Source organism: Taudactylus pleione, unplaced genomic scaffold, assembly GCF_031769625.1.
Source record: "Taudactylus pleione unplaced genomic scaffold, aTauple2 ptg000257l, whole genome shotgun sequence".
Taxonomy (NCBI): Eukaryota; Metazoa; Chordata; class Amphibia; order Anura; family Myobatrachidae; genus Taudactylus; species Taudactylus pleione.
Genome location: NW_028284659.1, coordinates 822,027 through 849,865, shown reverse-complemented (window position 1 = coordinate 849,865; position 27,839 = coordinate 822,027). Strand labels below are relative to the sequence as shown.

At 49.4% G+C, this 27,839-nt stretch overlaps 1 protein-coding gene across 4 annotated transcripts in view; it reads right to left on the bottom strand.

The window, feature by feature from the left end:
* Window positions 1-27,839, bottom strand: part of GRAMD1A (GRAM domain containing 1A) — a 234,874-nt gene that overhangs the window by 185,757 nt on the left and 21,278 nt on the right. Inside the window, exon 1 of one of the 4 annotated variants that reach the window (XM_088480867.1) lies at window positions 4,469-4,922. The exons of the other annotated variants lie outside the window; for them this stretch is intronic. Within the exon in view, the coding sequence (XP_088336993.1) occupies window positions 4,469-4,656 (188 nt within the window). The 5' untranslated portion in view covers window positions 4,657-4,922. Of the gene's footprint in view, window positions 1-4,468; window positions 4,923-27,839 lie in introns of those variants that run through there. 4 annotated transcript variants of the gene reach the window in all.

Genomic DNA, 27,839 nt, shown 5'->3' with positions numbered 1-27,839 from the left:
TCACACACAGTGATTACACAAGACTGAGAAACCATCAGTAACATGGAGTACTATCACAGCCTCACACACACTTACACAGGCTCTGACCTTACTCAGGAATTACTAACCTCATCACACAGTGATTACACAAGACTGAGAGACCATCAGTAACATGGAGTACCCTCACATCCTCACACATACTTACACAGGCTCTGACCTTACTCAGGAATTACTAACCTCATCACACACAGTGACTACACAAGACTGAGACACCATCAGTAACATGGAGTACCATCATAGCCTCACACACACTTACACAGGCTCTGACCTTACTCAGGAATTACTAACCTCATCACACACAGTGATTACACAAGACTGAGATACCATCAGTAACATGGAGTACCATCACATCCTCACACACACTTACACAGGCTCTGACCTTACTCAGGAATTACTAACCTCATCACACAGTGATTACACAAGACTGAGAGACCATCAGTAACATGGAGTACCCTCACATCCTCACACATACTTACACAGGCTCTGACCTTACTCAGGAATTACTAACCTCATCACACACAGTGATTACACAAGACTGAGATACCATCAGTAACATGGAGTACCATCACATCCTCACACACACTTACACAGGCTCTGACCTTACTCAGGAATTACTAACCTCATCACACACAGTGATTACACAAGACTGAGAGACCATCAGTAACATGGAGTACCATCACATCCTCACACACACTTACACAGGCTCTGACCTTACTCAGGAATTACTAACCTCATCACACAGTGATTACACAAGACTGAGAGACCATCAGTAACATGGAGTACCCTCACATCCTCACACATACTTACACAGGCTCTGACCTTACTCAGGAATTACTAACCTCATCACACACAGTGATTACACAAGACTGAGATACCATCAGTAACATGGAGTACCATCACATCCTCACACACACTTACACAGGCTCTGACCTTACTCAGGAATTACTAACCTCATCACACACAGTGATTACACAAGACTGAGAGACCATCAGTAACATGGAGTACCATCACAGCCTCACACACACTTACACAGGCTCTGACCTTACTCGGGAATTACTAACCTCATCACACACAGTGATTACACAAGACTGAGATACCATCAGTAACATGGAGTACCATCACAGCCTCACACACACTTACACAGGCTCTGACCTTACTCAGGAATTACTAACCTCATCACACGCAGTGATTACACAAGACTGAGATACCATCAGTAACATGGAGTACCATCACAGCCTCACACACACTTACACAGGCTCTGACCTTACTCAGGAATTACTAACCTCATCACACGCAGTGACTACACAAGACTGAGATACCATCAGTAACATGGAGTACCATCACATCCTCACACACACTTGCACAGGCTCTGACCTTACTCAGGAATTACTAACCTCATCACACACAGTGATTACACAAGACTGAGACACCATCAGTAACATGGAGTACCATCACAGCCTCACACACACTTACACAGGCTCTGACCTTACTCAGGAATTACTAACCTCATCACATACAGTGACTACACAAGACTGAGATACCATCAGTAACATGGAGTACCATCACAGCCTCACACACACTTACACAGGCTCTGACCTTACTCAGAAATTACTAACCTCATCACACACAGTGATTACAGAAGACTGAGAGACCATCAGTAACATGGAGTACACTCACATCCTCACACACACTTACACAGGCTCTGACCTTACTCAGAAATTACTAACCTCATCACACGCTATGAGACCTCAGGCTGTGCAGAGCATCGAAGTGGATAATTTATGCACGCCCCCGCAACGGCGTCCAAAGGCACTGGCACGCCTGCGTTCGGCCGGCCAACCCCCAGTCAACACCCAGAAACGGCACTTCCTGTCATTCACTCTGTGATGGATCTGCGTAGCTGCTGCGATCGCAGTCCCGATCGCTATGGCTAGTTTGCGCACTGTGAACCATGTGCAGTACGCAACAATCGGCCGATTGCGTGCGTATTAGCAACTGCGTTCCTTGCTGGATCAGGCTCATAGTTACTGCAACCTTTCAAGTTCTCGTTCAGCGTGTGAAACGCACAGCACCACTTCTCTGCACATCATTCCCAGCATCTGTTATTACGGAGAAAACAAGAAGAAACGTACAGCAGCACTTCCCTTGTTCTTCATGGTCAGTGGCACAGTACTTCCTCTCTGGAAATGCAGTTCTCTATATGAAATCTTAAGGTGCCCACACACTAGGCGTTCAGGTCACGATCCGATATCGTGTCCGATTTCTCCCCCTGCAGTCGTGGCCACGATTTGGTGTTAAAAACAATCCAAATTGACCCACGATCTATCGTGCATCCTATACTATTCCAGTGCATCGTTCATCCTATACTATTCCAGTGCATCGTGCATCCTATACTATTCCAGTGCATCGTTCATCCTATACTATTCCAGTGCATCGTTCATCCTATACTATTCCAGTGCATCGTTCATCCTATACTATTCCAGTGCATCGTTCATCCTATACTATTCCAGTGCATCGTGCATCCTATACTATTCCAGTGCATCGTGCATCCTATACTATTCCAGTGCATCGTGCATCTTATACTATTCCAGTGCATCGTGCATCCTATACTATTCCAGTGCATCGTGCCTGCAGCAGAGAAGATCTGAAGATACGATGTACGACCAAAGGGGACGCGCATCGGCATCGTGATCATGAGTAGAGACTCACGATTAGGACATATTTTACACGATCTGTCGTCCCGATGCAACGGAGTCGGGCTGATCGTGTAAAATATCGCCTAATGTGTGGGCACCGTTACTCTGTATCACACTTGCCAATTCTCCCTCATTGTCAGAGACTCCCTGAAATAGCAGCAATCTCCCTGATTGCACCTTACCCCCATTATATAGCCGTTCTATAAACAAAAACAAACATACAGAGTTATATACATTCAAATGGGATCACTAGTATCATTTCCCTGCATTGGCAACACACATTTTATGAAAAGTATTAGGGGTATAGTTACTAAAGTGAGAGTGTTTAGAAGTGGAGATGTTGCCCATAGCAACCAACCAGATTCTATCTATTATCTGCTACTTAAATGTTAAGTAGAATCTGATTGGTTGCTATGGGCAACATCTCCACTTCTAAAAACTGAAATTTTAGTAAATATACCCCTTAGTGTGTTTTCATCAACAAGTAGATGTTACTGACTGCTTTGGGGCTCATTTACATTTTAATGTAAATCAATGTTATGACACGCCTCTCAAATGTAGCAGTACACGCCCACCACATGTATGACGCCTCTCAGATGTAGCAGTACACGCCCACTTTCCCGCCGCGCTCATAGGTACTGCTGTCACAATCTCCCTGACATGCTTTTTCAGAAGTAAGCACGTATGCTCTGTATAAATTAGGAAATACAGAATAATACTTTACACACATTGGGACTGTTGTGGAGATGAATCGGCCACAGATGGTGCCACATCACGTGCACACAAAGAAATGTGAATATTGGACTGTACAAAGGTACGCATCTGGTGGTGCGTCTGTTCCCTATCTGGTCAGTAACTGGTCACAGTCATCGGTACACACGCACCAGTCTGTACTTGGCGCACATTATACGCAGACATACATCACCTACGTGAGAGCCCCTTTATAAACCAATTACGCCTCCATTGTTGCAACTGAAGATGCAATTGAAATGCGTACCGCTATGCGTCACCAGGACTTGCATCCGCAGTTCCCGGATTGTGCGCAGTGTGAAAACGTGTAAGATAACCTCCGCCAGTGTGTCATAATACTAGGACTAATGCTGCACGTCCATTTTCTGCGTGATGGCCCCCCGCTATCTGCAGCCATATTTGGAAACCATTGCTCGCATGTACGAGCTGCTGAGAATGTCGGCCCTTCGTCGTATAAACAGAAGTATCGTTCCTCTCTATTTTCCAATTTGCAATACGGCAATTTTGTGATACTGATGCAAAATGGAGGTCGCTGGCAGAGCTGACGTTTCCCGGCAGAGCTCTGCAGGAATTAGTGGCCGACCTGTGTACAGCTCTTACTCTTACTGCTGCCACGTTTCAATGCTAAACAATTGCAATATTGTATCCCAAAACACTGAGCACGTGTCTGCTATAGGGACACCATTAACGGAGAGCCAGCTCTTGTGACCACCAGGAGAGGAGTGTGGTGCGGATGGTGATAACCCGCACCCATTCATCAGTACCCAAAAACAACACGCCTGACAGCAGAGAATACAGCAATATACATCTGCTCATTGAACACGATCACGTTTCCTGTCCTGTATCGCTCAGTACCAGACCTTGCAACATGTAATGCTATAACAGCAGCCTGTACATCCACTCTGTGCTGACATCAGGCCCATTGTATGCAGATGAGAGGAGACCGGCTGTGAGGAGAAAGGAAGTGGGGGGTTCAGACTCACTCAATCATAATGGGGGGCTCCGCATGTCCCTCGCAGACCCAGTTGCTCAGGCTGACGTCCGTGTCGGAGCACCTGCGGTCGGGCACATGGCTCCCTCGTCGTCGGAGCTCCGGAGCGGCAGGCTGTGCGGCGTTGTTGCAGTGCGTCTGCTGTGCTGGTCTTTCTGTCTGTCTGTCACTGTGTATCATGTCATTCTCTCTGCATTTCTTCTCTGTGCATCGCCTTGTGTCTGGGTGCTCGTGGCTCTGCGGCTGCGATTTTGGGTCAGCTCTACGTAATATACACTATATCTGTGTGTGACTACACTGTGTGTCTAACTGTAGACATCTGCTTCCTTTGTGTGTCTGTGTGTCTGTCTGTCTATGCGTGTACCTGGCCTGCACATCTGCTGGGGAGCGATGTGTATCCGAACCTTTGTTGTGTACCCATATTCTGTCTCTGTTTCTGAGCCGGCCTTTCTGTGGATGTTCCAGTCTCCCAGTCCCAGCCTCCCTGATCTCTCCCTCTCCCTCCTTCAGCAATCTGACACCAGGCCTCCCCCCACTCACTGTTTGCCTCCTCTCCCCTCCCCTTTCTCTATAAGGAGATGGGAAATGTGAAAAGAGGCAGAGTGTGTCACAGCCCCCAAGCGCAGGTTCTGCAATATCCAGCCATGGTCCCTAGGATGTTACGTATCTCAAGGGGGGTGTATGGGAGGGGGTCTGGGGGCGTCACTTTGTAACGATGCAAAGAAAATCTGCACTGTGAGCATCGCAAGCAGCCCTGTAACATCAACCGTGGGCTTGTCCGGGCTTCATAGCTTAAGCCGTGATCCTCGTGTGCAATATATATATATATATCATAGTATACATTCAATTGTACAATTGTAAAGCGCAATAGAATATGTTGGTGCCACTTAAGTATCTATTAATAAATTAAGTAAATACATTAATAAACAATCTTAATATAGGATTTTCCCCGTACGGTTTCTCAAACTAATTTCTTGCTGGTTTGGGGGATCACAGTGACCTGTCCAAGGTCGGAGGCGCTGACTCTGGAATTTCCAGCCCCTTTCCAATGGCTATTGTCCTAATGAAATGAAATGTTACCTTTGTTTGTATTTACTCTTGTTTTATCACTGTGGTTGTTCCCAAGGTAACGTTCGGCCAAGTATGCTGGCGCTACATAAATAAGTCGCCTCAGGATCAGTGCCCTTAAATGCTAGACCAGCGCTTCTGAGAAGTAATTAAAAATAAAATGATTGGACATAAAATGCACATTGGTAATTAATAAATTATCCAGAAGTGTTGAGAATGTATAAAATAGTTCAAATAAAATCACTAACTACTTAATTCCATCAACGAGAAATTGGGCTCAATCCAATTAAACGTGATGTACTTGGGGGTGCGAGTCATCGCGACAATGAAGCGCACTGGACGGCAGCCTGAATTTGCATAAATGTGCGAGCAGTCCCACAGGGCTCCGAGCAAAACTATGCGAATTTGGGGTCAGAGCGGGCAGCAAGGGGTGCGAGATTCCAGCGGTTTAATGGCGTGGCAGCGGAAACTCACACCCTTCGTAGTCAATTGGATTTTCTCCATAATATATTTATTTTTGGATAGTTTATTTTAGTTGCTCGTGTTTCTGTTTGTTTTCAACAAAGCATAGTATTATCCTTATTATTATAATTATTATTATTATTATTATCAGTTACTTATACAGTGCAGCATATTTAGTTGCACTTTACAATTGGAAACAAACAGTAATAACACAAGCTGGGTGATGACAGACAGAGGTACGAGGTCCCTGCAATCTGCAATCCAGTGGATTATGCGTGGATTATGCGTCACTTCCAGCAATGTGACTAACTCTCCCCCAGTTCCTAACCATCCCCCCTTCAACATGACCCTAACTTTCCGCTGCCGACCGGTCCATACAGAATGTCAGAATTTCACATTTCGACATAATAAACATGTTGACATTCTGCAGATGGCGACGTTCCATTTCAGCAATGTCGACATCATAAATATCCACACTGTTCAGTTAAAATTATGACTACATCCCTATTACGAGCAAGACTGCGTCTCACCCATAGTAGCCAACTTTGTATTACCTGGGCTCCCCAGCAGATGCCGGAGGGGGGTGTGGATCATTAGATCTACATTGTCTAGATAGATAATGTTTGGGTAGACAATGGAAGATAGACAGGCATTAGGTCGACAGGGACTGAAGGTCGACAGGGTCTGAAGGTCGACGCTGATATGGTCGACTTTTTTTTAGCCCTAATCTTAACCCTAATCCTAACTCTCCCCTTGGTGCCTAACCCTAACCGTCAGGGAAGTGCCTAACCATATCAGTGTCGACCTAATGACCATGTCGACGCTCAGTACCTGTCGACATTGTTACTAGTTGACCTTTAGTGTGTCGACCTTCAGTCACTGTCGACCTATTGCCTTTCTATCTTCCATCGTCTACCCAAACACTGTCTATCTAGACAATGTAGAACCTAATGACCGGATACCCCGGAGGGGAGGCCCAGGCAGTAGTGCGGTGATCATACGCGCCATGATATAGCCAATTGCTGTTTAACTCGTAGTATTGTTTCTCAGGGAATCACCCATGATGATCCAATTCACCAATCACGTCACTGAGGCCTGATCCTGTGGAGATGTGATGAAGTAAGGTCTACTCTCTCGGGTGTATGCAGTGGTGTAACTGGACAGTAGTGCCCCCTGTGTGACACCGCCACCAGAGGGAAGTACAGCATTGCCCGGAGCTTCCTGAGAAGCGGCTGTACAGACTGCAGGGCGCCCTGTGTGACACCGCCACCAGCGGGAAGTGCAGCATTGCCTGGCGCTTCCTGAGGAGCGGCTGTACAGACTGCAGTGCGCCCTGTGTGACACCGCCACCAGCGGGAACTGCGGCATTGCCCGAGCTTCCTGATGAGTGGCTGTACAGACTGCAGTGCCCCCTGTGTGAAACCGGCACCAGCGGGAAGTGCAGCATTGCCGGAGCTTCCTGAGGAGCGGCTGTACAGACTGCAGTGCCCCCTGTGTGACACCGCCACCAGTGGGAAGAACAGCATTGCCCGGAGCTTCCTGAGGAGCGGCTGTACAGACTGCAGGGCGCCCTGTGTGACACCGCCACCAGCGGGAAGTGCAGCATTGCCCGGAGCTTCCTGAGGAGCGGCTGTACAGACTGCAGTGCCCCCTGTGTGACACCGCCACCAGAGGGAAGTACAGCATTGCCCGGAGCTTCCTGAGTAGCGGCTGTACAGACTGCAGTGCGCCCTGTGTGACACCGCCACCAGCGGGAAGTGCGGCATTGCCCGAGCTTCCTGAGGAGTGGCAGTACAGACTGCAGTGCCCCCTGTGTGAAACCGGCACCAGCGGGAAGTGCTGCATTGCCGGAGCTTCCTGAGGAGCGGCTGTACAGACTGCAGTGCCCCCTGTGTGACACCGCCACCAGAGGGAAGTACAGCATTGCCCGGAGCTTCCTGAGGAGCGGCTGTACAGACTGCAGGGCGCCCTGTGTGACACCGCCACCAGCGGGAAGTGCAGCATTGCCCGGAGCTTCCTGAGGAGCGGCTGTACAGACTGCAGTGCCCCCTGTGTGACACCGCCACCAGAGGGAAGTACAGCATTGCCCGGAGCATCCTGAGGAGCGGCTGTACAGACTGCAGTGCGCCCTGTGTGACATCGCCACCAGCGGGAAGTGCGGCATTGCCCGAGCTTCCTGAGGAGTGGCTGTACAGACTGCAGTGCTCCCTGTTTGACAACGCCACCAGCGGGAAGAAAAGCATTGCCCGGAGCTTCCTGAGGAGCAGCTGCACAGACTACAGTGCGCCCTGTGTGACACCGCCACAAGCGGGAAGTGCGACATTGACCGGAGCTTCCTGAGGAGCGGCTGTACAGACTGCAGTGCTCCCTGTGTGACACCGCCACCAGAGGGAAGTGCAGCATTGCCCGGAGCTTCCTGAGGAGCGGCTGTACAGACTGCAGTGCGCCTTGTGTGACACCGCCACCAGCGGGAAGTGCAGCATTGCCGGAGCTTCCTGAGGAGCGGCTGTACAGACTGCAGTGCCCACTGTGTGACACCGCCACCAGCGGGAAGTGCAGCATTGCCCGGAGCTTCCTGAGGAGCGGCTGTACAGACTGCAGTGCGCCCTGTGTGACACCGCCACCAGAGGGAAGTACAGCATTGCCCGGAGCTTCCTGAGGAGCGGCTGTACAGACTGCAGGGCGCCCTGTGTGACACCGCCACCAGCGGGAAGTGCAGCATTGACCGGAGCTTCCTGAGGAGAGGCTGTACAGACTGCAGTGCCCCCTGTGTGACACCGCCACCAGAGGGAAGTACAGCATTGCCCGGAGCTTCCTGAGGAGAGGATGTACAGACTGCAGTGCGCCCTGTGTCACACCGCCACCAGCGGGAAGTGCGGCATTGCCCGAGCTTCCTGAGGAGTGGCTGTACAGACTGCAGTGCTCCCTGTGTGACACCGCCACCAGCGGGAAGTACAACATTGCCCGGAGCTTCCTGAGGAGCAGCTGCACAGACTAGAGTGCGCCCTGTGTGACACCGCCACCAGCGGGAAGTGCGACATTGCCCGTAGCTTCCTGAGGAGCGGCTGTACAGACTGCAGTGCTCCCTGTGTGACACCGCCACCAGCGGGAAGTGCAGCATTGCCCGGAGCTTCCTGAGGAGCGGCTGTACAGACTGCAGTGCGCCCTGTGTGACACAGCCACCAGAGGGAAGTACAGCATTGCCCGGAGCTTCCTGAGGAGCGGCTGTACAGACTGCAGGGCGCCCTGTGTGACACCGCCACCAGCGGGAAGTGCAGCATTGACCGGAGCTTCCTGAGGAGAGGCTGTACAGACTGCAGTGCCCCCTGTGTGACACCGCCACCAGAGGGAAGTACAGCATTGCCCGGAGCTTCCTGAGGAGAGGATGTACAGACTGCAGTGCGCCCTGTGTGACACCGCCACCAGCGGGAAGTGCGGCATTGCCCGAGCTTCCTGAGGAGTGGCTGTACAGACTGCAGTGCTCCATGTGTGACACCGCCACCAGCGGGAAGTACAACATTGCCCGGAGCTTCCTGAGGAGCAGCTGCACAGACTAGAGTGCGCCCTGTGTGACACCGCCACCAGCGGGAAGTGCGACATTGCCCGGAGCTTCCTGAGGAGCGGCTGTACAGACTGCAGTGCTCCCTGTGTGACACCGCCACCAGAAGGAAGTGCAGCATTGCCCGGAACTTCCTGAGGAGTGGCTGTACAGACTGCAGTGCGCCCTGTGTGACACCGCCACCAGCGGGAAGTGCAGCATTGCCGGAGCTTCCAGAGGAGCGGCTGTACAGACTGCAGTGCCCCCTGTGTGACACCGCCACCAGCGGGAAGTGCAGCATTGCCGGCGCTTCCTGAGGAGTGGCTGTACAGACTGCAGTGCCCCCTGTGTGACACCGCCACCAGAGGGAAGTACAGCATTGCCCGGAGCTTCCTGAGGAGCGGCTGTACAGACTGCAGGGCGCCCTGTGTGACACCGCCACCAGCAGGAAGTGCAACATTGCCCGGAGCTTCCTGAGGAGCGGCTGTACAGACTGCAGTGCCCCCTGTGTGACACCGCCACCAGCAGGAAGTACGGCATTGCCCGGAGCTTCCTGAGGAGCGGTTGTAAAGACTGCAGTACGCCCTGTGTGACACCGCCACCAGCGGGAAGTACAGCATTGCCCGGAGCTTCCTCAGGAGCAGCTTCACAGACTACAGTGCACCCTGTGTAACACCGCCACCAGCGGGAAGTGCGACATTGCCCGGAGCTTCCTGAGGAGCGGATGTACAGACTGTAGTGCTCCCTGTGTGACACCGCCACCAGAGGGAAGTGCAGCATTGCCCGGAGCTTCCTGAGGAGCGGCGGTACAGACTACAGTGCGCCCTGTGTGACACCGCCACCAGCGGGAAGTACAGCATTGCCCGGAGCTTCCTGAGGAGCAGCTGTACAGACTGCAGTGCCCCCTGTGTGACACCGCCACCAGCGGGAAGTGCAGCATTGCCCGGAGCTTCCTGAGGAGCGGCTGTACAGACTGCAAGGTGCGTGTCTGGAGCGCAGAAAGGACACGCCAGGTGGCACTGGAGTAGCGATACTGGCCGCTTACCATCTGGTGCATAGGGCGCAGCGCTATCACAGAGGAAGTCACCCTCCATGCTAATCTGTCCCTTGCATTTTCTCCTGTGTGCAATGTCATCTTTGCATCATGTCATTTTCTATAATACGTACTTATTGTTTATCTATGTAGCACCGCCATATTCCAATGTGCTTCCCAGAGGTTACTGAACCTTAGATATCAGATCCTGGCCACCGGAGCTTACAATCTAAATTCTTTACATGGACCAAGTTTTGTCAGAAAGGAATTAACCTTTGTAGTATGTTTGACAGAAGGGATCATGTGAAAGGCTGCCGGCCATAAGAGATCTAGCTGCTAATTCACCTGCTCTCACCGGAGCAATCCGATCACACAGCGCAGCCGTCTCCTGCTACAGAAAGAGAACTTACCACCATAGCGCCTTATGGTGATGGTTGGGTAGGACTGCGCTCTGCTGTGTGAGCAGATGTGATATGTTAGTGGGATGAAAGGTGTGCTATACGAGTGAGTGGGGTGCAGCACTTCCTGATCGCAGGTGTACCGGGTCTTGCGTAAGATTGGATAGAGACGGTGGGGTACGGAAGGTGCGCTCGCCCTGTAGGTGCAATGATGATGGGGGAGTGTTGAACTGTGTATGTGGTTCCTAGTGTGTGGTGTGAATGAGTGGGGAGGGGTGGACCAATGGAATGACAGACACGGACACAAGGTGGGGGTAAATGGTTTTATTGGTGTAGTCACAGTGCTTCTCCTATATAGTCCCGGGCAACAAAGTGGGTGTGGTGGTGGGTGAGAGAGGTGGGGGGGAGAGACTGGAGAGGTGGGTCGACCCTTTCAGGGGGCTCCTTTCCGTGCGGTTCAATAGACCGGCACGTTACCCTGCTGGACACTATGGTCGACAGTCTTGGGAGTCTCGGTGGGTGAGGGGGGGGAGAGCGAGAGGGGTGTGGTGTGGTGGGTGGGTGTGGTACACATGGCGGCGTCCGGCGTAAGAATGAAAAGTCTCGAAGTCTTGTACCTACTGGTAGGTAAGGCCTGAGGTCAGTAAGGCCGTAGGGGTGTTGTGTTGCTGCAGTTCCTTGTTGACTGATTGAAGCTGCTGCGGTGGTAAAGATGAGTAGCTGTTGTATAAAGTGTAAGGGGCATTACTGTGTGTTGTATAAAGTGTAAGGGGCATTACTGTGTGTTGCATAATGTGTAAGGGGCTTTACTGTGTGTTGCATAATGTGTAAGGGGCTTTACTGTGTGTTGCATAATGTGTAAGGGGCTTTACTGTGTGTTGCATAATGTGCAAGGGGCATTACTGTGTGTTGCATAATGTGCAAGGGGCATTACAGTGTGTTGCATAATGTGTAAGGGGCATTACTGTGTGTTGCATAATGTGTAAGGTGCTTTACTGTGTGTAGCATAATGTGTTATAAGGGGCACTACTGCGTGGCATAATATCCCATCACTGAAAGCTCGACGTGGGACTAAAGATAGGCACCGAAATCCTGACACCCGGCACACCGAACGAAGGTAAGCCGGGTGTCTTAGGTTCTAGCCGCGGGGGGGAGGGTTAGGCACCACTAGGAGGGCATAGGGTTAGGCCCCCCCGGTAGGGTTAGGTTTAGGGTGCAGGGAGGGGAGGTTAGGGTTAAGCACTAACGGAGGGAGGTTAGGCACCACTAAGGGAGGGTTAGGATACGGAGAGGGGAGGGTTGGTGTGCTTACAGTCGGGATTTGGGTCCTTCGGTCTTTTGCTGTCGGTATATGATCCGGCGGCCACTCAGCCGCTGGCATTACATACCGATTCCCTAATGAACATAGGCGTGTTACAAAGCCACACCCCCTTTTTAGGATCATGCGCGCAGAACAACACCCTCTTTGATTCTTGTGTGGTTTTTTCGTGGGGGGGCGCCAAAGGGAACTTTTGCCCTGAGCGCCACATAGTCTAGAACCGGCCCTGACAATGGGACACATGCGCAGTTGAAAAACATCGACCATATGCGTGAATATCGTCACTGTGTCCGACTCAAAAATCAGGCTCGGACTCTGGCAGCACAAATCATAGAGTGACCCTGAGCAGAACCGCACTTTCTCTCTAGGGTGCCAGCTCCGTATACACCTAGACCGCGCACAGGGACATCGGCCATTGGCTATATTTAGTGAGCGCCCGTTCTGTGACTGCTGGTGGCACTAGGCACCATATGATCTCGGTCACCATTTTTCCAATTCACAGACTGTGAACGCCATCTCCAGTTACCCTCAGAGAGGTTCGATATCAAGGTCCTGGAGAGTGCAGAAGTCAGACTCCTCTCTCACAGCCGGCTCACGTGTAATAACGCCGTCAGCGACCAGAGGAGTCTTTACAGGGCAGTTACACTGTTATGTACTATTTACCTATATATGACGTATATAGGACACGCTCACCCAAATATCTCTTATGAAGTTAGAATGCTCGCTGGACCCTAAACATCAGTTTCTCTCTTTGGTTTTGTACATTTTGCTGCTGAAATTGTGTTTAAGGCTCAGAAATGTATAACCGTATCCGGCGTGGGTCCACTGAAGGAGCCTAGCGGCAACAAGAATCCGCAGTCCCGAATTCTCCCTATGCTGGTTAGGGAAGAAGAGACACAGGCACTACGTTTTTCGGAGCTTGGTAAATTGGTCAAGACCACAGTCCAATCACGGCCAAGCCCAGACGACGCTAAATGTAAAGCCCAATCAGTTATAAGAAAAAAACAACCTTTTAACTGAGGCATTCCTTAAATATCAAAGACACTTGCTCTATATACTGCATAATGTGTTAGGGCGGCACTGTTGGCATAATGGTTAGCATTTCTGCCTTAAAGCACTGAGGTCATGAGTTAATTTGGTCATTACACATCTGTGTGGGGTTTGCATGTTCTCCCGTGTTTGCGTGGGCTTCCTCACACACTCCAAATATACTAGGGGTGGGATGCATAAAGGGGAAAAATGCGGTCAAACCCCGAAAATGCTGGTGTGACTGCATTTCTCATATGCACCAAGCCCCAGCGTACGACGCACTTGGTTGCGGTGGGAAACGCCATCTTCCCGATGGCATTACCCATAGAAGCCTATGGGCTTCTCTCCGCTGAGTGCTGATAGTGGGATCCAATCGTATCCCTCCCAGCACCCCCCACGGCGCATGCGTCCTTCTGTGCATGCGCCCAGAAGTCCCTCCATCGCAAAGTGACGCTCTTACCAACAGAGCGGTCCTTTGCGATGATCGTCATGCATACCGGCGTTGCCAACGCAAGCATGCATGCGATGACCCGCATAATGCTTCGCATCACGAGTGCGGTGCGTCATACATCCCGCCCTAGAAGTTTAATTGGCTGCTGACTGAATTAGCTATAGTGTGTATGTATGTGTCTATATGGTAAGGAATATTGATTGTAAGCTCCATTGGCGCAGGGACTGATGTGAGTGACTGCAATATTTCTCTAGAACACTGGGGAATATGTGGGTGCACTATAACTGCTAATAGTAAATAACTAGAACAATAACATTCGGGGTTTTATGCTCTGTTACATTTGGTGGGCCTATTTTATGAGATGGGCCTGGATTAACATAATTGCTTCCTTCCATTACTCCATTCTTGCCCATTCCTGTGAAATTGAGTAACTACATAGAGAAGTGCAGACAGGAGTAGAATACAAGGGTATATTAGTTACTGGATGAGATGACAGTCACTGCTGAGCCAGGAATTATCTGCTGAATGCACTGATGTAGTCACTAGGATGAAGGACTTAGGGAGTGAGGTGCAATTGGGAACTTCCTGGAACATTGCCATGAAATCCTGGCAGCTATGAGGTTGCCCACTTCAGTGCAGTCTGTATGGTTCCTGTTTAGGTCTTAACTAACCTTGAGAAATGACCTTTACGACAGCTAGCAAGGAAGCGTCTAAGCTCTAGGGCCCGTGTCAGGAACGGTTTTAGTTTCAGATGCAGACCAGCCCCTACCACCCCGGCCTCTGTGGCTGTACCAGGACCCAATGCTGGCCCATTCCTCTCATTCTGGGCAGCTTTTCTCGGCATCCCAGCAACACTGAGACCCTGCGACCCCCTCAGAACCGGAACAAAAGGATCCGGAAAGTAGAGAAGACAGGGAGAGTGTCAGCCGGGAGCCTCAGGGCCTGATTCAGACCAGCTTGCTAGAAGCTCTCGCTCGCGTCCAAAAAGGGGCCGGCCATGTAAAATCCCTGATCGCAATGCAAGGCTCAAGGACGCCATTTTTGTCTTTGCGAGCGGCAACGAAGCGATCGCAAACTAGCTTAATACCGCCCCCTCTACTCTCGCAGCACACGTCATCTGCAGGAAGTGTATAAGACCATCGGTAACATCAAGAGCCATCGGAAGCCCTCGCAAGGTTTAAGGTAGCCCTAGGCGGCCGCAAGTTCTGCGAGTACTTCAGTCAAAAATCAAGCTAGGTGACGTGTACAATGACGTGTCCTTATAATTATGGACACCCATTAAATGCCGTTTTGACGGTCAGACATGCCTGCGTCCACACCACCATTCCCCCTGTTTACAAGCACAATCCCCTGATCACCAGAATCGGACTCTGCACGGTGATCCCCAGAATCGGACTCTGCACGGTGATCACCAGAATCGGACTCTGCACGGTGATCACCAGAATCGGACTCTGCATTATACGGTGATCACCAGAATCAGGCTCTGCATTGTACTGTGATCACCAGAATCAGGCTCTGCATTGTACTGAGGTCACCAGAATAGGGCACTGCATTGTACTGATGTCACCAGAATCAGGCTCTGCATTGTACTGTGATCACCAGAATCGGGCTCTGCATTGTACTGTGATCACCAGAATCGGGCTCTGCATTATACTGTGATCACCAGAATCGGGCTCTGCATTGTACTGTGATCACCAGAATGAGGCTCTGCATTGTACTGTGATCACCAGAATGAGGCTCTGCATTGTACTGTGATCACCAGAATCGGGCTTTGCATTGTACTGTGATCACCAGAATCGGGCTCTGCATTATACTGTGATCACCAGAATCAGGTTCTGCATTGTACTGTGATCACCAGAAGAGGCTCTGCATTGTACTGAGGTCACCAGAATCGGGCTCTGCATTGTACTGAGGTCACCAGAATCAGGCTCTGCATTGTACTGTGATCACCAGAATCTGGCTTTGCATTATACTGTGATCACCAGAATCGGGATCTGCATTGTACTGTGATCACCAGAATCAGGCTCTGCATTGTACGGTGATCACCAGAATCGGGCTCTGCATTGTACTGTGATCACCAGAATCGGGCTCTGCATTGTACTGATTTCACCAGAATCTGGCTTTGCATTGTACTGATGTCACCAGAATCTGGCTTTGCATTGTACTGTGATCACCAGAATCGGGATCTGCATTGTACTGTGATTACCAGAATCGGGCTCTGCATTGTACGGTGATCACCAGAATCAGGCTCTGCATTGTACGGTGATCACCAGAATCGGGTTTGGCATTGTACGGTGATCACCAGAATCAGGCTCTGCATTTTACTGAAGTCACCAGAATCAGGCTCTGCATTGTACTGTGATCACCAGAATAGGGCTCTGCGTTGTACTGAGGTCACCAGAATCATGCTCTGCATTGTACGGTGATCACCAGAATCAGGCTCTGCATTGTACTGTGATCACCAGAATAGGGCTCTGCGTTGTACTGTGATCACCAGAATAGGGCTCTGCGTTGTACTGAGGTCACCAGAATCAGGCTCTGCATTGTACGGTGATCACCAGAATCAGGCTCTGCATTGTACGGTGATCACCAGAATCAGGCTCTGCACAACATTTAGGTTTTTCCTGCTGTATCTGGCCCCATGTAGAGGTAGCAGAGTCCTTTATCACTACATCATTCATGTAATAAGTATTTGTCTGTCCCTTGAGACTGTGCTATAGGCCTGATTCAGACGTGTACGTTACCCGATGGTGGGTGGGCTGCACAGGACAGGACAGGTCCAGCCTCAATGCACGTAGTGTCCCATAAGCCCCAGCGCCGTTTGGGGTCGTGCAGAGAGTGGCACTGGGCAAAGTTCCCGAATATGGGGCGTATCTTCCGTGTTTTCTAGGAGCGCAAGCCAGCGCCTGCCTTAGGCTTACTCAGATGGCCGATGCTGCAACCATTGCGACCGATGGTCCTGATGGTGATTTGATGCTGCATCTTTGGATACAGCACTGGGATCTGCGATGCCGGCAGGAAGACGCTATGTACATAACATATAACGCTGCGTCAGGCCCTGTGCACAGCAAGTTAAAGATCTCTTTGTACCAGAGACTAGCACTCTAATTAACACCTTACTTGCCGTGGCAGCTTGGCGCTGCAGCTGCGCATATCTGGCCTCAGTAAAACCCCTCAGTCCTATGTGTGAGGTCATTTTGTACGGCGAGGGCTTTCCTTGCTACATGTCATGTGGGAACAAAGCTAAAAGGTGAGAGGAACCCGATTTCAGGATCACAATAATGGGCTGTGCCTGGTAAGTGGGCAGCGCCGGAGGAGGGGGCTGGGAACCTGACCGTCTGGGTTTGTTTATACTGTATATGAATAGAGGGATTGGGGCACATTGTAAGCAGATAATGGTGGCAGCTGGCAAAGCAGAGGATGGGGCGAGTTTAGCACTGCAGCAGGTTCTATATGTTATACATATAGGCTGGCACAGGAGCTATGTGGGCACAGTGCAGACACGGTGAAGGGAAGGGGGGGGGGGATTTGTGGCTGGCACAGCCTCGGCACACAGATTTCAGTAGCTGCAGGCAGGCAGCCAGTATCTAGATAAACAAGCTGTGCACAGACTGACACAAAACAATGGATTAACTCATACAGCGCCAGATCCGGGTATGTCATACGTATAATAATCATCCGGGTATATCAGAGTTATAATGATCATCCGGGTATATCAGAGTTATAATAATCATCCGGGTATGTCAGACATATAATAATCATCCAGGTATGTCATACGTATAATAATCATCCGGGTATATCAGAGTTATAATAATCATCCGGGTATGTCAGACATATAATCATCCGGGTATATCAGACATATAATAATAATCAGGGTATATCAGACATATAATAATAATTCGGGTATATCAGACATATAATAATCATCCGGGTATATCAGACATATAATAATCCGGGTATATCAGACATATAATAATCATCTGGGTATATCAGACATATAATAATCCGGGTATATCAGACATATAATAATAATCTGGGTATATCAGACATATAATAATCATCCAGGAATGTCAGACATATAATAATCATCCGGGTATATCAGACATATAATAATAATCAGGGTATATCAGACATATAATAATAATTTGGGTATATCAGACATATAATAATCATCCGGGTATATCAGACATATAATAATCCGGGTATATCAGACATATAATAATCATCTGGGTATATCAGACATATAATAATCATCCGGGTATATCAGACATATAATAATCATCCGGGTATATCAGACATATAATAATCCGGGTATATCAGACATATAATAATCATCCGGGTATATCAGACATATAATAATCCGGGTATATCAGACTTATAATAATCATCTGGGTATATCAGACATATAATAATCCGGGTATATCAGACATATAATAATAATCTGGGTATATCAGACATATAATAATCATCCGGGTATATCAGACATATAATAATAATCCGAGTATATCAGACATATAATAATAATCCGGGTATATCAGACATATAATAATAATCTGGGTATATCAGACATATAATAATCATCCGGGTATATCAGACATATAATAATCATCCGGGTATATCAATAATCCGGGTATATCAGACATATAATAATCATCCAGGAATGTCAGACATATAATAATCATCCGGGTATATCAGACATATAATAATAATCAGGGTATATCAGACATATAATAATAATTTGGGTATATCAGACATATAATAATCATCCGGGTATATCAGACATATAATAATCATCCGGGTATATCAGACATATAATAATCCGGGTATATCAGACTTATAATAATCATCCGGGTATATCAGACATATAATAATCATCCGGGTATATCAGACATATAATAATCCGGGTATATCAGACATATAATAATCATCCGGGTATATCAGACATATAATAATCCGGGTATATCAGACTTATAATAATCATCCGGGTATATCAGACATATAATAATCCGGGTATATCAGACTTATAATAATCATCCGGGTATATCAGACATATAATAATCGGGTATATCAGACATATAATAATCCATTCTATATAAAGTATTACACCTGCGTTGCTCAGTGCCAGGTTGTAAAGATTTGTCCTTGGAATGTAATATCTGACCATCTTATTCGGCAATGCGGCTGCATTTCACACTATAAACATTTGTCCCTGGACTATATAAATTGATAACTATTACATTAGAGAACCATAAATATAAAAGCATGGAATTGGTATGAATGACCACTGGACGTAAACCCGGCGGATAAAATACAGACGGCGGAAGCCCGGTACGTATAGATCCCGACTGAGGTATGACCCTTAACCCTTCCTTCTCCCCCCCTTATGCCTAACCCTAACCTCCCCCCCCCGCCTGCACCCTAAACCTAACCCCTGCCGGTGGTGCTTGACGCTAACCCCCCTGTCCCCTAGCCTAACCCTAACCCTCCGGAGGGGGGTGCCAAACCCTGAGTCCCTAAACTTAACCCTCCCCCCCCCCCCCTCCGCCTCTATCAGCTCCTGACGCCCGTCTTACCTATGTTTGGTGTGCCGGGTGTCGGGATTTCGGCATGGGGTTTATGATAGGCGTTGGTATTTAGACACCTATTAGTCCCATGCCGGGATCTCACTGTCGGGAAGCCGGTGGTCGGCATTTCGGCCGCCGGCTTCCTGACTACATCCCTGAAAGCGTTATATAATCACTAAGCGCAGTAAATGTATCATTGTATTATACTATTCTACCTAGACGGTGTCACATGGAGGCACAATAATATCCTTATAATGTACAATATATTGCATCATCAAGTGGGTGGGTAATCACCTCATCAAGCCCCTCCCACCTAAACACTAAGGGGTATATTTACTAAAGTTAGAGTTTTTGGAAGTGGGGATATTACCCATAGCAACCAATCAGATTCTACTTATCATTTATCTAGCACCTTCTAGAAGATAATAGCTAGAATCTGATGGTTGCTATGGACAACATCTCCACTTCTATAATCCCACACTTTAGTAAATTGCATGTATGCAGTGTCAATTACATGGGCCTACAGCGAACGGAATTCCAATGTAACAATACGCCCGATATTCGTAGTCGTACACATCTATGCGATCGCACCTTCGTAGTCGTACACATCTATGTGATCGCACCTTCGTAGTCGTACACATCTATGCGATCGCACCTTCGTAGTCGTACACATCTATGTGATCGCACCTTCGTAGTCATACACATCTATGCGATCGCACCTCCCCCAGCTCACGAGACCAGCCGTCATCACTATCAGCCACACTTACACCTACCCCATGCTACACGTAGCTCTCACTGATGTGTAAGCGATACATCTGCAAATTGCTAAAAATCACTTGTTGCTGTCGCATTGGAACTTACGCTCCCTCGAGTGTACGCGGAGTCCGCTATTGCATACGGAGGCACTGGCATTAGAACCAGAAGCATGGGCATTCATGGGTGGTACCTGACAGGTAGCCCATGGGCGTCGTGTTATGGGAGTGCCACGGGCGGGTCAGTGAACACAGCTGCGCTCCCAAACATGAAGCTGCAGCCGCAGAGGCCATGATTAGCCGCTGGTCAGATGGAGACACTGTGCCAGCCATAGGCTGATGCATGCGGCGATGGGGGATGAGATAGTGCGTCGATGGAGAGTTTGGAACCACCAGAGGATTTGCACTGTCCAGGGGCACTGACAGTTGGGGTCTAAGGGCTTGCACTGTCCAGGGACACTGACAGTGGGGGTCTAAGGGCTTGCACTGTCCAGGGGCACTGACAGTGGGGGTCTCAGGGCTTGCACTGTCCAGGGGCACTGACAGTGGGGGTCTCAGGGCTTGCACTGTCCAGGGGCACTGACAGTGGGGGTCTCAGGGCTTGCACTGTCCAGTGGCACTGACAGTGGGGGTCTCAGGGCTTGCACTGTCCAGTGGCACTGACAGTGGGGGTCTCAGGGCTTGCACTGTCCAGCGGCACTGACAGTGGGGGTCTCAGGGCTTGCACTGTCCAGGGGCACTGACAGTGGGGGTCTCAGGGCTTGCACTGTCCGGCGCTCACTAGTGCACAAGGGGAAGGCTGATACTGCCATTCTCATATTACCACCATTGCAATTAGAGTCCCCACTGCGGCTGTGCTATCATCCACCTCTGTACCAGGCCCACTAGGTGGCGCAATCTCGGGCACAGCAAGAACACTAGAAGTGAGATATTGTTACAGGTTGTGTCAAACCACTATTACCACTATGTGGGAAGTGTCAGTTCTGTTAGATCAGGACAGGAAATGAGTTGGGAGAGTTAGAAAGGGAAATTAAGTCAGGAACATAACAGTGAAAACATCTACGGTAGTCATGAAGAGGGTCTATGTTGGCAAACCTATGTGGAGATCATTGCGGGGACCTCCGCCAGTGAAGTCTTTGTGCCCCCAGTACTTGTCCCCCTTGGTGCTGTACTGTCCCATCATGGAGAGAAGGGTTGGCAAGCCCACTTGGAACTCGCCGCCCAACTCACAAGTCCCTCACGACTGGCAGTCCAGTCCAGTCATGGCTAGCTGTGTCAGCGGCTGCATGGCCTCACTACGGCCATATTGGATGGCTGCCATAGACAGAGGCTCAGTCATTGTCAAACGGCAGAGAGAGCAGCATCGCAGAAGAAGAGCTCTGTAGGTGCTGGAAGAAGACAGAAGATACCACGGGCAATGTCAAAAACGTTGCTATCAACAAGGAGGCTCCAGTCAAGCTGAGGAGCCCACGGCTCCCATTGAGAGGAGCGACAGCAGTGGGAAGCAAAAGGAGTTATATGATGCCACCTTCCCCACTGCAGGTAGGAGGCCCAGGGTCACAAGCACCTGTCTATAAACCATTCTAGGCCACCAAGGAGATTAGGTGTTAGGCCCGTGGTCATTTTAAAGACAAGCACTAGGTCCATTGGCAGTTTAAAGTCAGGTGCCAAGACCTTGGGTGCAGCACATTTTCCTACTAGGTGCCACTAGTGTAAGGGGTTGACTGGCCAACAAACTATCCCCTGGAAGCCTTCAAAGCCAGTTTACACCACCAAAACGATCCCCCCATAAATAAGTATGGTGCAGCCCACAGTAATTTGGAGAACACATTGGTTTAGAGAACCATATTCTTATCTATATAAAGACAACAAACAGTCGCCAGAAAATGATGGTGTCGGACAAATCGCTGGATTTCACATTCCCTATAATTAACACCAAGGAGGACAGGAATTCTAATCTAAGTGCACTATTTATACAGCTATTTACCTGAGTGTATACTTAATAAAATACGTGTGTACCTTGCTGTTGGGGAATGGTCTAGTTGGAGAGGGGATTGTCGCTCAGTATTCATCTATATCTTACTGGTTTTGCACTACTACACCAGTTGTCGTTAGGGCTGTGTAAGGTTAATTAGAATTGTTTTAGCCGGGTGACACACTGTTAGATTAGCAGAGAGTCAGTTGTGTCGGTGGCTGTGATTTACCTCCTGGTGCAGTGGGCATTGAGGTATACAGATAATGGGTGGGAGGTATGAGGCATCGCATTTGGGATGTGATACATTCCGCCACTCATCGCATGCACACCGTCGTTAATTACACCGGTATGCATAAAGAAAAACGCAAAAGATAGCTCTCACGAGCGAGAGAGGGACTTCCAGGATTATAAACCCAGAAGACCCTCTGGTGGACTTCTGCGCACCGTCGGGGTAGTGCTAGGAGGGATCCAATTGAATCCCTCTCAGACTGCATCATGGATAGAAGAATCTAAAGATGGCATTGCCCACCGCATCCAAATGAGAAATGCAGTCAAACCCCCAAATACTTAATTTTGGGGGGTTTGAATGCATTTCTGACATTGGTGCATCCTGCCCTATAGGATATAGGAGTCTATTTTCAGTAAATTTTTCCTCTCATTTTTATATTTTATTATTGTATTTTTTATGTATGTAATTTTCTTATATATTTTTGTTAGATTTAGAAGCACTGTACATTTTAATATTAAATGTGAATGTAATTAGTTTGTCCATTACTGTATTAAATCCATAAGTCTTTAGTAAAGAGAAGTGTTGCTTGGGTCCGGCTGACCTAATACAGTAGTGTGTGCCGATGTGTACACCAGTGTATGGATGTGAGATCACTGGATTGAGGGTTATTCACATAGATCTGTATATGGGGAATAGGGGAGTGTGAGACTCAGTGCTGAAACCTTTACAGTAACATCCTAGTAACGGAGCCGGCGAGCGTCGGTTCTAATGAATCATACACTGAATACAAACAAAAGCTGTAATGAGCAGTAGTTTAGGTGATCTACCTCCATCTTTGCTTTAACTATCCAAAAACCATTATGCCTGAATGCAAAAAAATACGGGAGTCACTGATGCGGCCAGACTTTATATTTGTGTAGTGGTTTCTAGTAATGGTTTCAATGGTTTAGTAGCTGGCATTTATTGAAGCAGATACCAGTGACTCCCAAATGCTCTGAACCTGCCAATTGTGCCACTCGGGTTAAGTGTACAAGCAGTTTCCTGTCTACCACTGCTAAGAAATGAGCCTGCACTGTGTAACCGACAGTCACTATCAGATATGGAATATCTAGCCCTCATTCTTGTGTATCAATGACCATTTCTATGTAGAGTTTAAGCCTGCGAGCAGGGCCCTCGTACCTCTTTGTCTATTACCACCCAGTCTTGTTCTATTACAGTTTTGTGCCCAATTGTAAAGAGCAACAGAATATGCTGCATTAAATAAGTAGCTGTTAAATAATAAATAGATGAGGACCAGATTGGAGTTGGAAGCCGTGCCACACATACGCTAGCCACCAGAATGGAATTGGAGGTCCTGGTATACACTAGCCACCAGATTGGAGCTGGAAGCCGTGCCACACATACGCTAGCCACCAGAATGGAATTGGAGGTCCTGGTATACACTAGCCACCAGATTGGAGCTGGAAGCCGTGCCACACATACGCTAGCCACCAGAATGGAATTGGAGGTCCTGGTATACACTAGCCACCAGATTGGAGCTGGAAGCCGTGCCACACATACGCTAGCCACCAGAATGGAATTGGAGGTCCTGGTATACACTAGCCACCAGATTGGAGCTGGAAGCCATGCCACACATACGCTAGCCACCAGAATGGAATTGGAGGTCCTGGTATACACTAGCCACCAGATTGGAGTTGGAAGCCGTGCCACACATACGCTAGCCACCAGAATGGAATTGGAGGTCCTGGCATACACTAGCCACCAGATTGGAGTTGGAAGCCGTGCCACACATACGCTAGCCACCAGAATGGAATTGGAGGTCCTGGTATACACTAGCCACCAGAATGGAGTTGGAAGCCATGCCACACATACGCTAGCCACCAGAATGGAATTGGAGGTCCTGGTATACACTAGCCACCAGAATGGAGTTGGAAGCCATGCCACACATACGCTAGCCACCAGAATGGAATTGGAGGTCCTGGCATACACTAGCCACCAGATTGGAGTTGGAAGCCGTGCCACACATACGCTAGCCACCAGAATGGAATTGGAGGTCCTGGCATACACTAGCCACCAGATTGGAGCTGGAAGCCGTGCCACACATACGCTAGCCACCAGAATGGAATTGGAGGTCCTGGTATACACTAGCCACCAGATTGGAGCTGGAAGCCGTGCCACACATACGCTAGCCACCAGAATGGAATTGGAGGTCCTGGTATACACTAGCCACCAGAATGGAGTTGGAAGCCATGCCACACATACGCTAGCCACCAGAATGGAATTGGAGGTCCTGGCATACACTAGCCACCAGATTGGAGTTGGAAGCCGTGCCACACATACGCTAGCCACCAGAATGGAATTGGAGGTCCTGGCATACACTAGCCACCAGATTGGAGCTGGAAGCCGTGCCACACATACGCTAGCCACCAGAATGGAATTGGAGGTCCTGGTATACACTAGCCACCAGATTGGAGTTGGAAGCCGTGCCACACATACGCTAGCCACCAGAATGGAATTGGAGGTCCTGGTATACACTAGCCACCAGAATGGAGTTGGAAGCCATGCCACACATACGCTAGCCACCAGAATGGAATTGGAGGTCCTGGTATACACTAGCCACCAGATTGGAGTTGGAAGCCGTGCCACACATACGCTAGCCACCAGAATGGAATTGGAGGTCCTGGTATACACTAGCCACCAGAATGGAGTTGGAAGCCATGCCACACATACGCTAGCCACCAGAATGGAATTGGAGGTCCTGGTATACACTAGCCACCAGATTGGAGTTGGAAGCCGTGCCACACATACGCTAGCCACCAGAATGGAATTGGAGGTCCTGGCATACACTAGCCACCAGATTGGAGTTGGAAGCCGTGCCACACATACGCTAGCCACCAGAATGGAATTGGAGGTCCTGGCATACACTAGCCACCAGATTGGAGTTGGAAGCCATGCCACACATACGCTAGCCACCAGAATGGAATTGGAGGTCCTGGTATACACTAGCCACCAGATTGGAGTTGGAAGCCGTGCCACACATACGCTAGCCACCAGAATGGAATTGGAGGTCCTGGTATACACTAGCCACCAGAATGGAGCTGGAAGCCATGCCACACATACGCTAGCCACCAGAATGGAATTGGAGGTCCTGGTATACACTAGCCACCAGATTGGAGTTGGAAGCCGTGCCACACATACGCTAGCCACCAGAATGGAATTGGAGGTCCTGGTATACACTAGCCACCAGATTGGAGTTGGAAGCCGTGCCACACATACGCTAGCCACCAGAATGGAATTGGAGGTCCTGGTATACACTAGCCACCAGATTGGAGTTGGAAGCCGTGCCACACATACGCTAGCCACCAGAATGGAATTGGAGGTCCTGGTATACACTAGCCACCAGATTGGAGTTGGAAGCCGTGCCACACATACGCTAGCCACCAGAATGGAATTGGAGGTCCTGGCATACACTAGCCACCAGATTGGAGCTGGAAGCCGTGCCACACATACGCTAGCCACCAGAATGGAATTGGAGGTCCTGGTATACACTAGCCACCAGAATGGAGCTGGAAGCCATGCCACACATACGCTAGCCACCAGAATGGAATTGGAGGTCCTGGTATACACTAGCCACCAGAATGGAGCTGGAAGCCATGCCACACATACGCTAGCCACCAGAATGGAATTGGAGGTCCTGGTATACACTAGCCACCAGATTGGAGTTGGAAGCCGTGCCACACATACGCTAGCCACCAGAATGGAATTGGAGGTCCTGGTATACACTAGCCACCAGATTGGAGTTGGAAGCCGTGCCACACATACGCTAGCCACCAGAATGGAATTGGAGGTCCTGGTATACACTAGCCACCAGATTGGAGTTGGAAGCCGTGCCACACATACGCTAGCCACCAGAATGGAATTGGAGGTCCTGGTATACACTAGCCACCAGATTGGAGTTGGAAGCCGTGCCACACATACGCTAGCCACCAGAATGGAATTGGAGGTCCTGGCATACACTAGCCACCAGATTGGAGCTGGAAGCCGTGCCACACATACGCTAGCCACCAGAATGGAATTGGAGGTCCTGGTATACACTAGCCACCAGAATGGAGCTGGAAGCCATGCCACACATACGCTAGCCACCAGAATGGAATTGGAGGTCCTGGTATACACTAGCCACCAGATTGGAGTTGGAAGCCGTGCCACACATACGCTAGCCACCAGAATGGAATTGGAGGTCCTGGTATACACTAGCCACCAGATTGGAGTTGGAAGCCGTGCCACACATACGCTAGCCACCAGAATGGAATTGGAGGTCCTGGCATACACTAGCCACCAGATTGGAGCTGGAAGCCGTGCCACACATACGCTAGCCACCAGAATGGAATTGGAGGTCCTGGTATACACTAGCCACCAGATTGGAGTTGGAAGCCGTGCCACACATACGCTAGCCACCAGAATGGAATTGGAGGTCCTGGTATACACTAGCCACCAGAATGGAGTTGGAAGCCATGCCACACATACGCTAGCCACCAGAATGGAATTGGAGGTCCTGGTATACACTAGCCACCAGATTGGAGTTGGAAGCCGTGCCACACATACGCTAGCCACCAGAATGGAATTGGAGGTCCTGGTATACACTAGCCACCAGATTGGAGTTGGAAGCCATGCCACACATACGCTAGCCACCAGAATGGAATTGGAGGTCCTGGTATACACTAGCCACCAGAATGGAGTTGGAAGCCATGCCACACATACGCTAGCCACCAGAATGGAATTGGAGGTCCTGGTATACACTAGCCACCAGAATGAAATTGGAGGTCCTGGTATACACTAGCCACCAGAATGAAATTGGAGGTCCTGGTATAATACACTAGCCACCAGATTGGAGTTGGAAGCCATGCCACACATACGCTAGCCACCAGAATGGAATTGGAGGTCCTGGTATACACTAGCCACCAGAATGGAGCTGGAAGCCATGCCACACATACGCTAGCCACCAGAATGGAATTGGAGGTCCTGGTATACACTAGCCACCAGATTGGAGTTGGAAGCCGTGCCACACATACGCTAGCCACCAGAATGGAAATGGAGGTCCTGGTATACACTAGCCACCAGATTGGAGTTGGAAGCCGTGCCACACATACGCTAGCCACCAGAATGGAATTGGAGGTCCTGGCATACACTAGCCACCAGATTGGAGCTGGAAGCCGTGCCACACATACGCTAGCCACCAGAATGGAATTGGAGGTCCTGGTATACACTAGCCACCAGAATGGAGCTGGAAGCCATGCCACACATACGCTAGCCACCAGAATGGAATTGGAGGTCCTGGTATACACTAGCCACCAGATTGGAGTTGGAAGCCGTGCCACACATACGCTAGCCACCAGAATGGAATTGGAGGTCCTGGTATACACTAGCCACCAGAATGGAGCTGGAAGCCATGCCACACATACGCTAGCCACCAGAATGGAATTGGAGGTCCTGGTATACACTAGCCACCAGATTGGAGTTGGAAGCCGTGCCACACATACGCTAGCCAC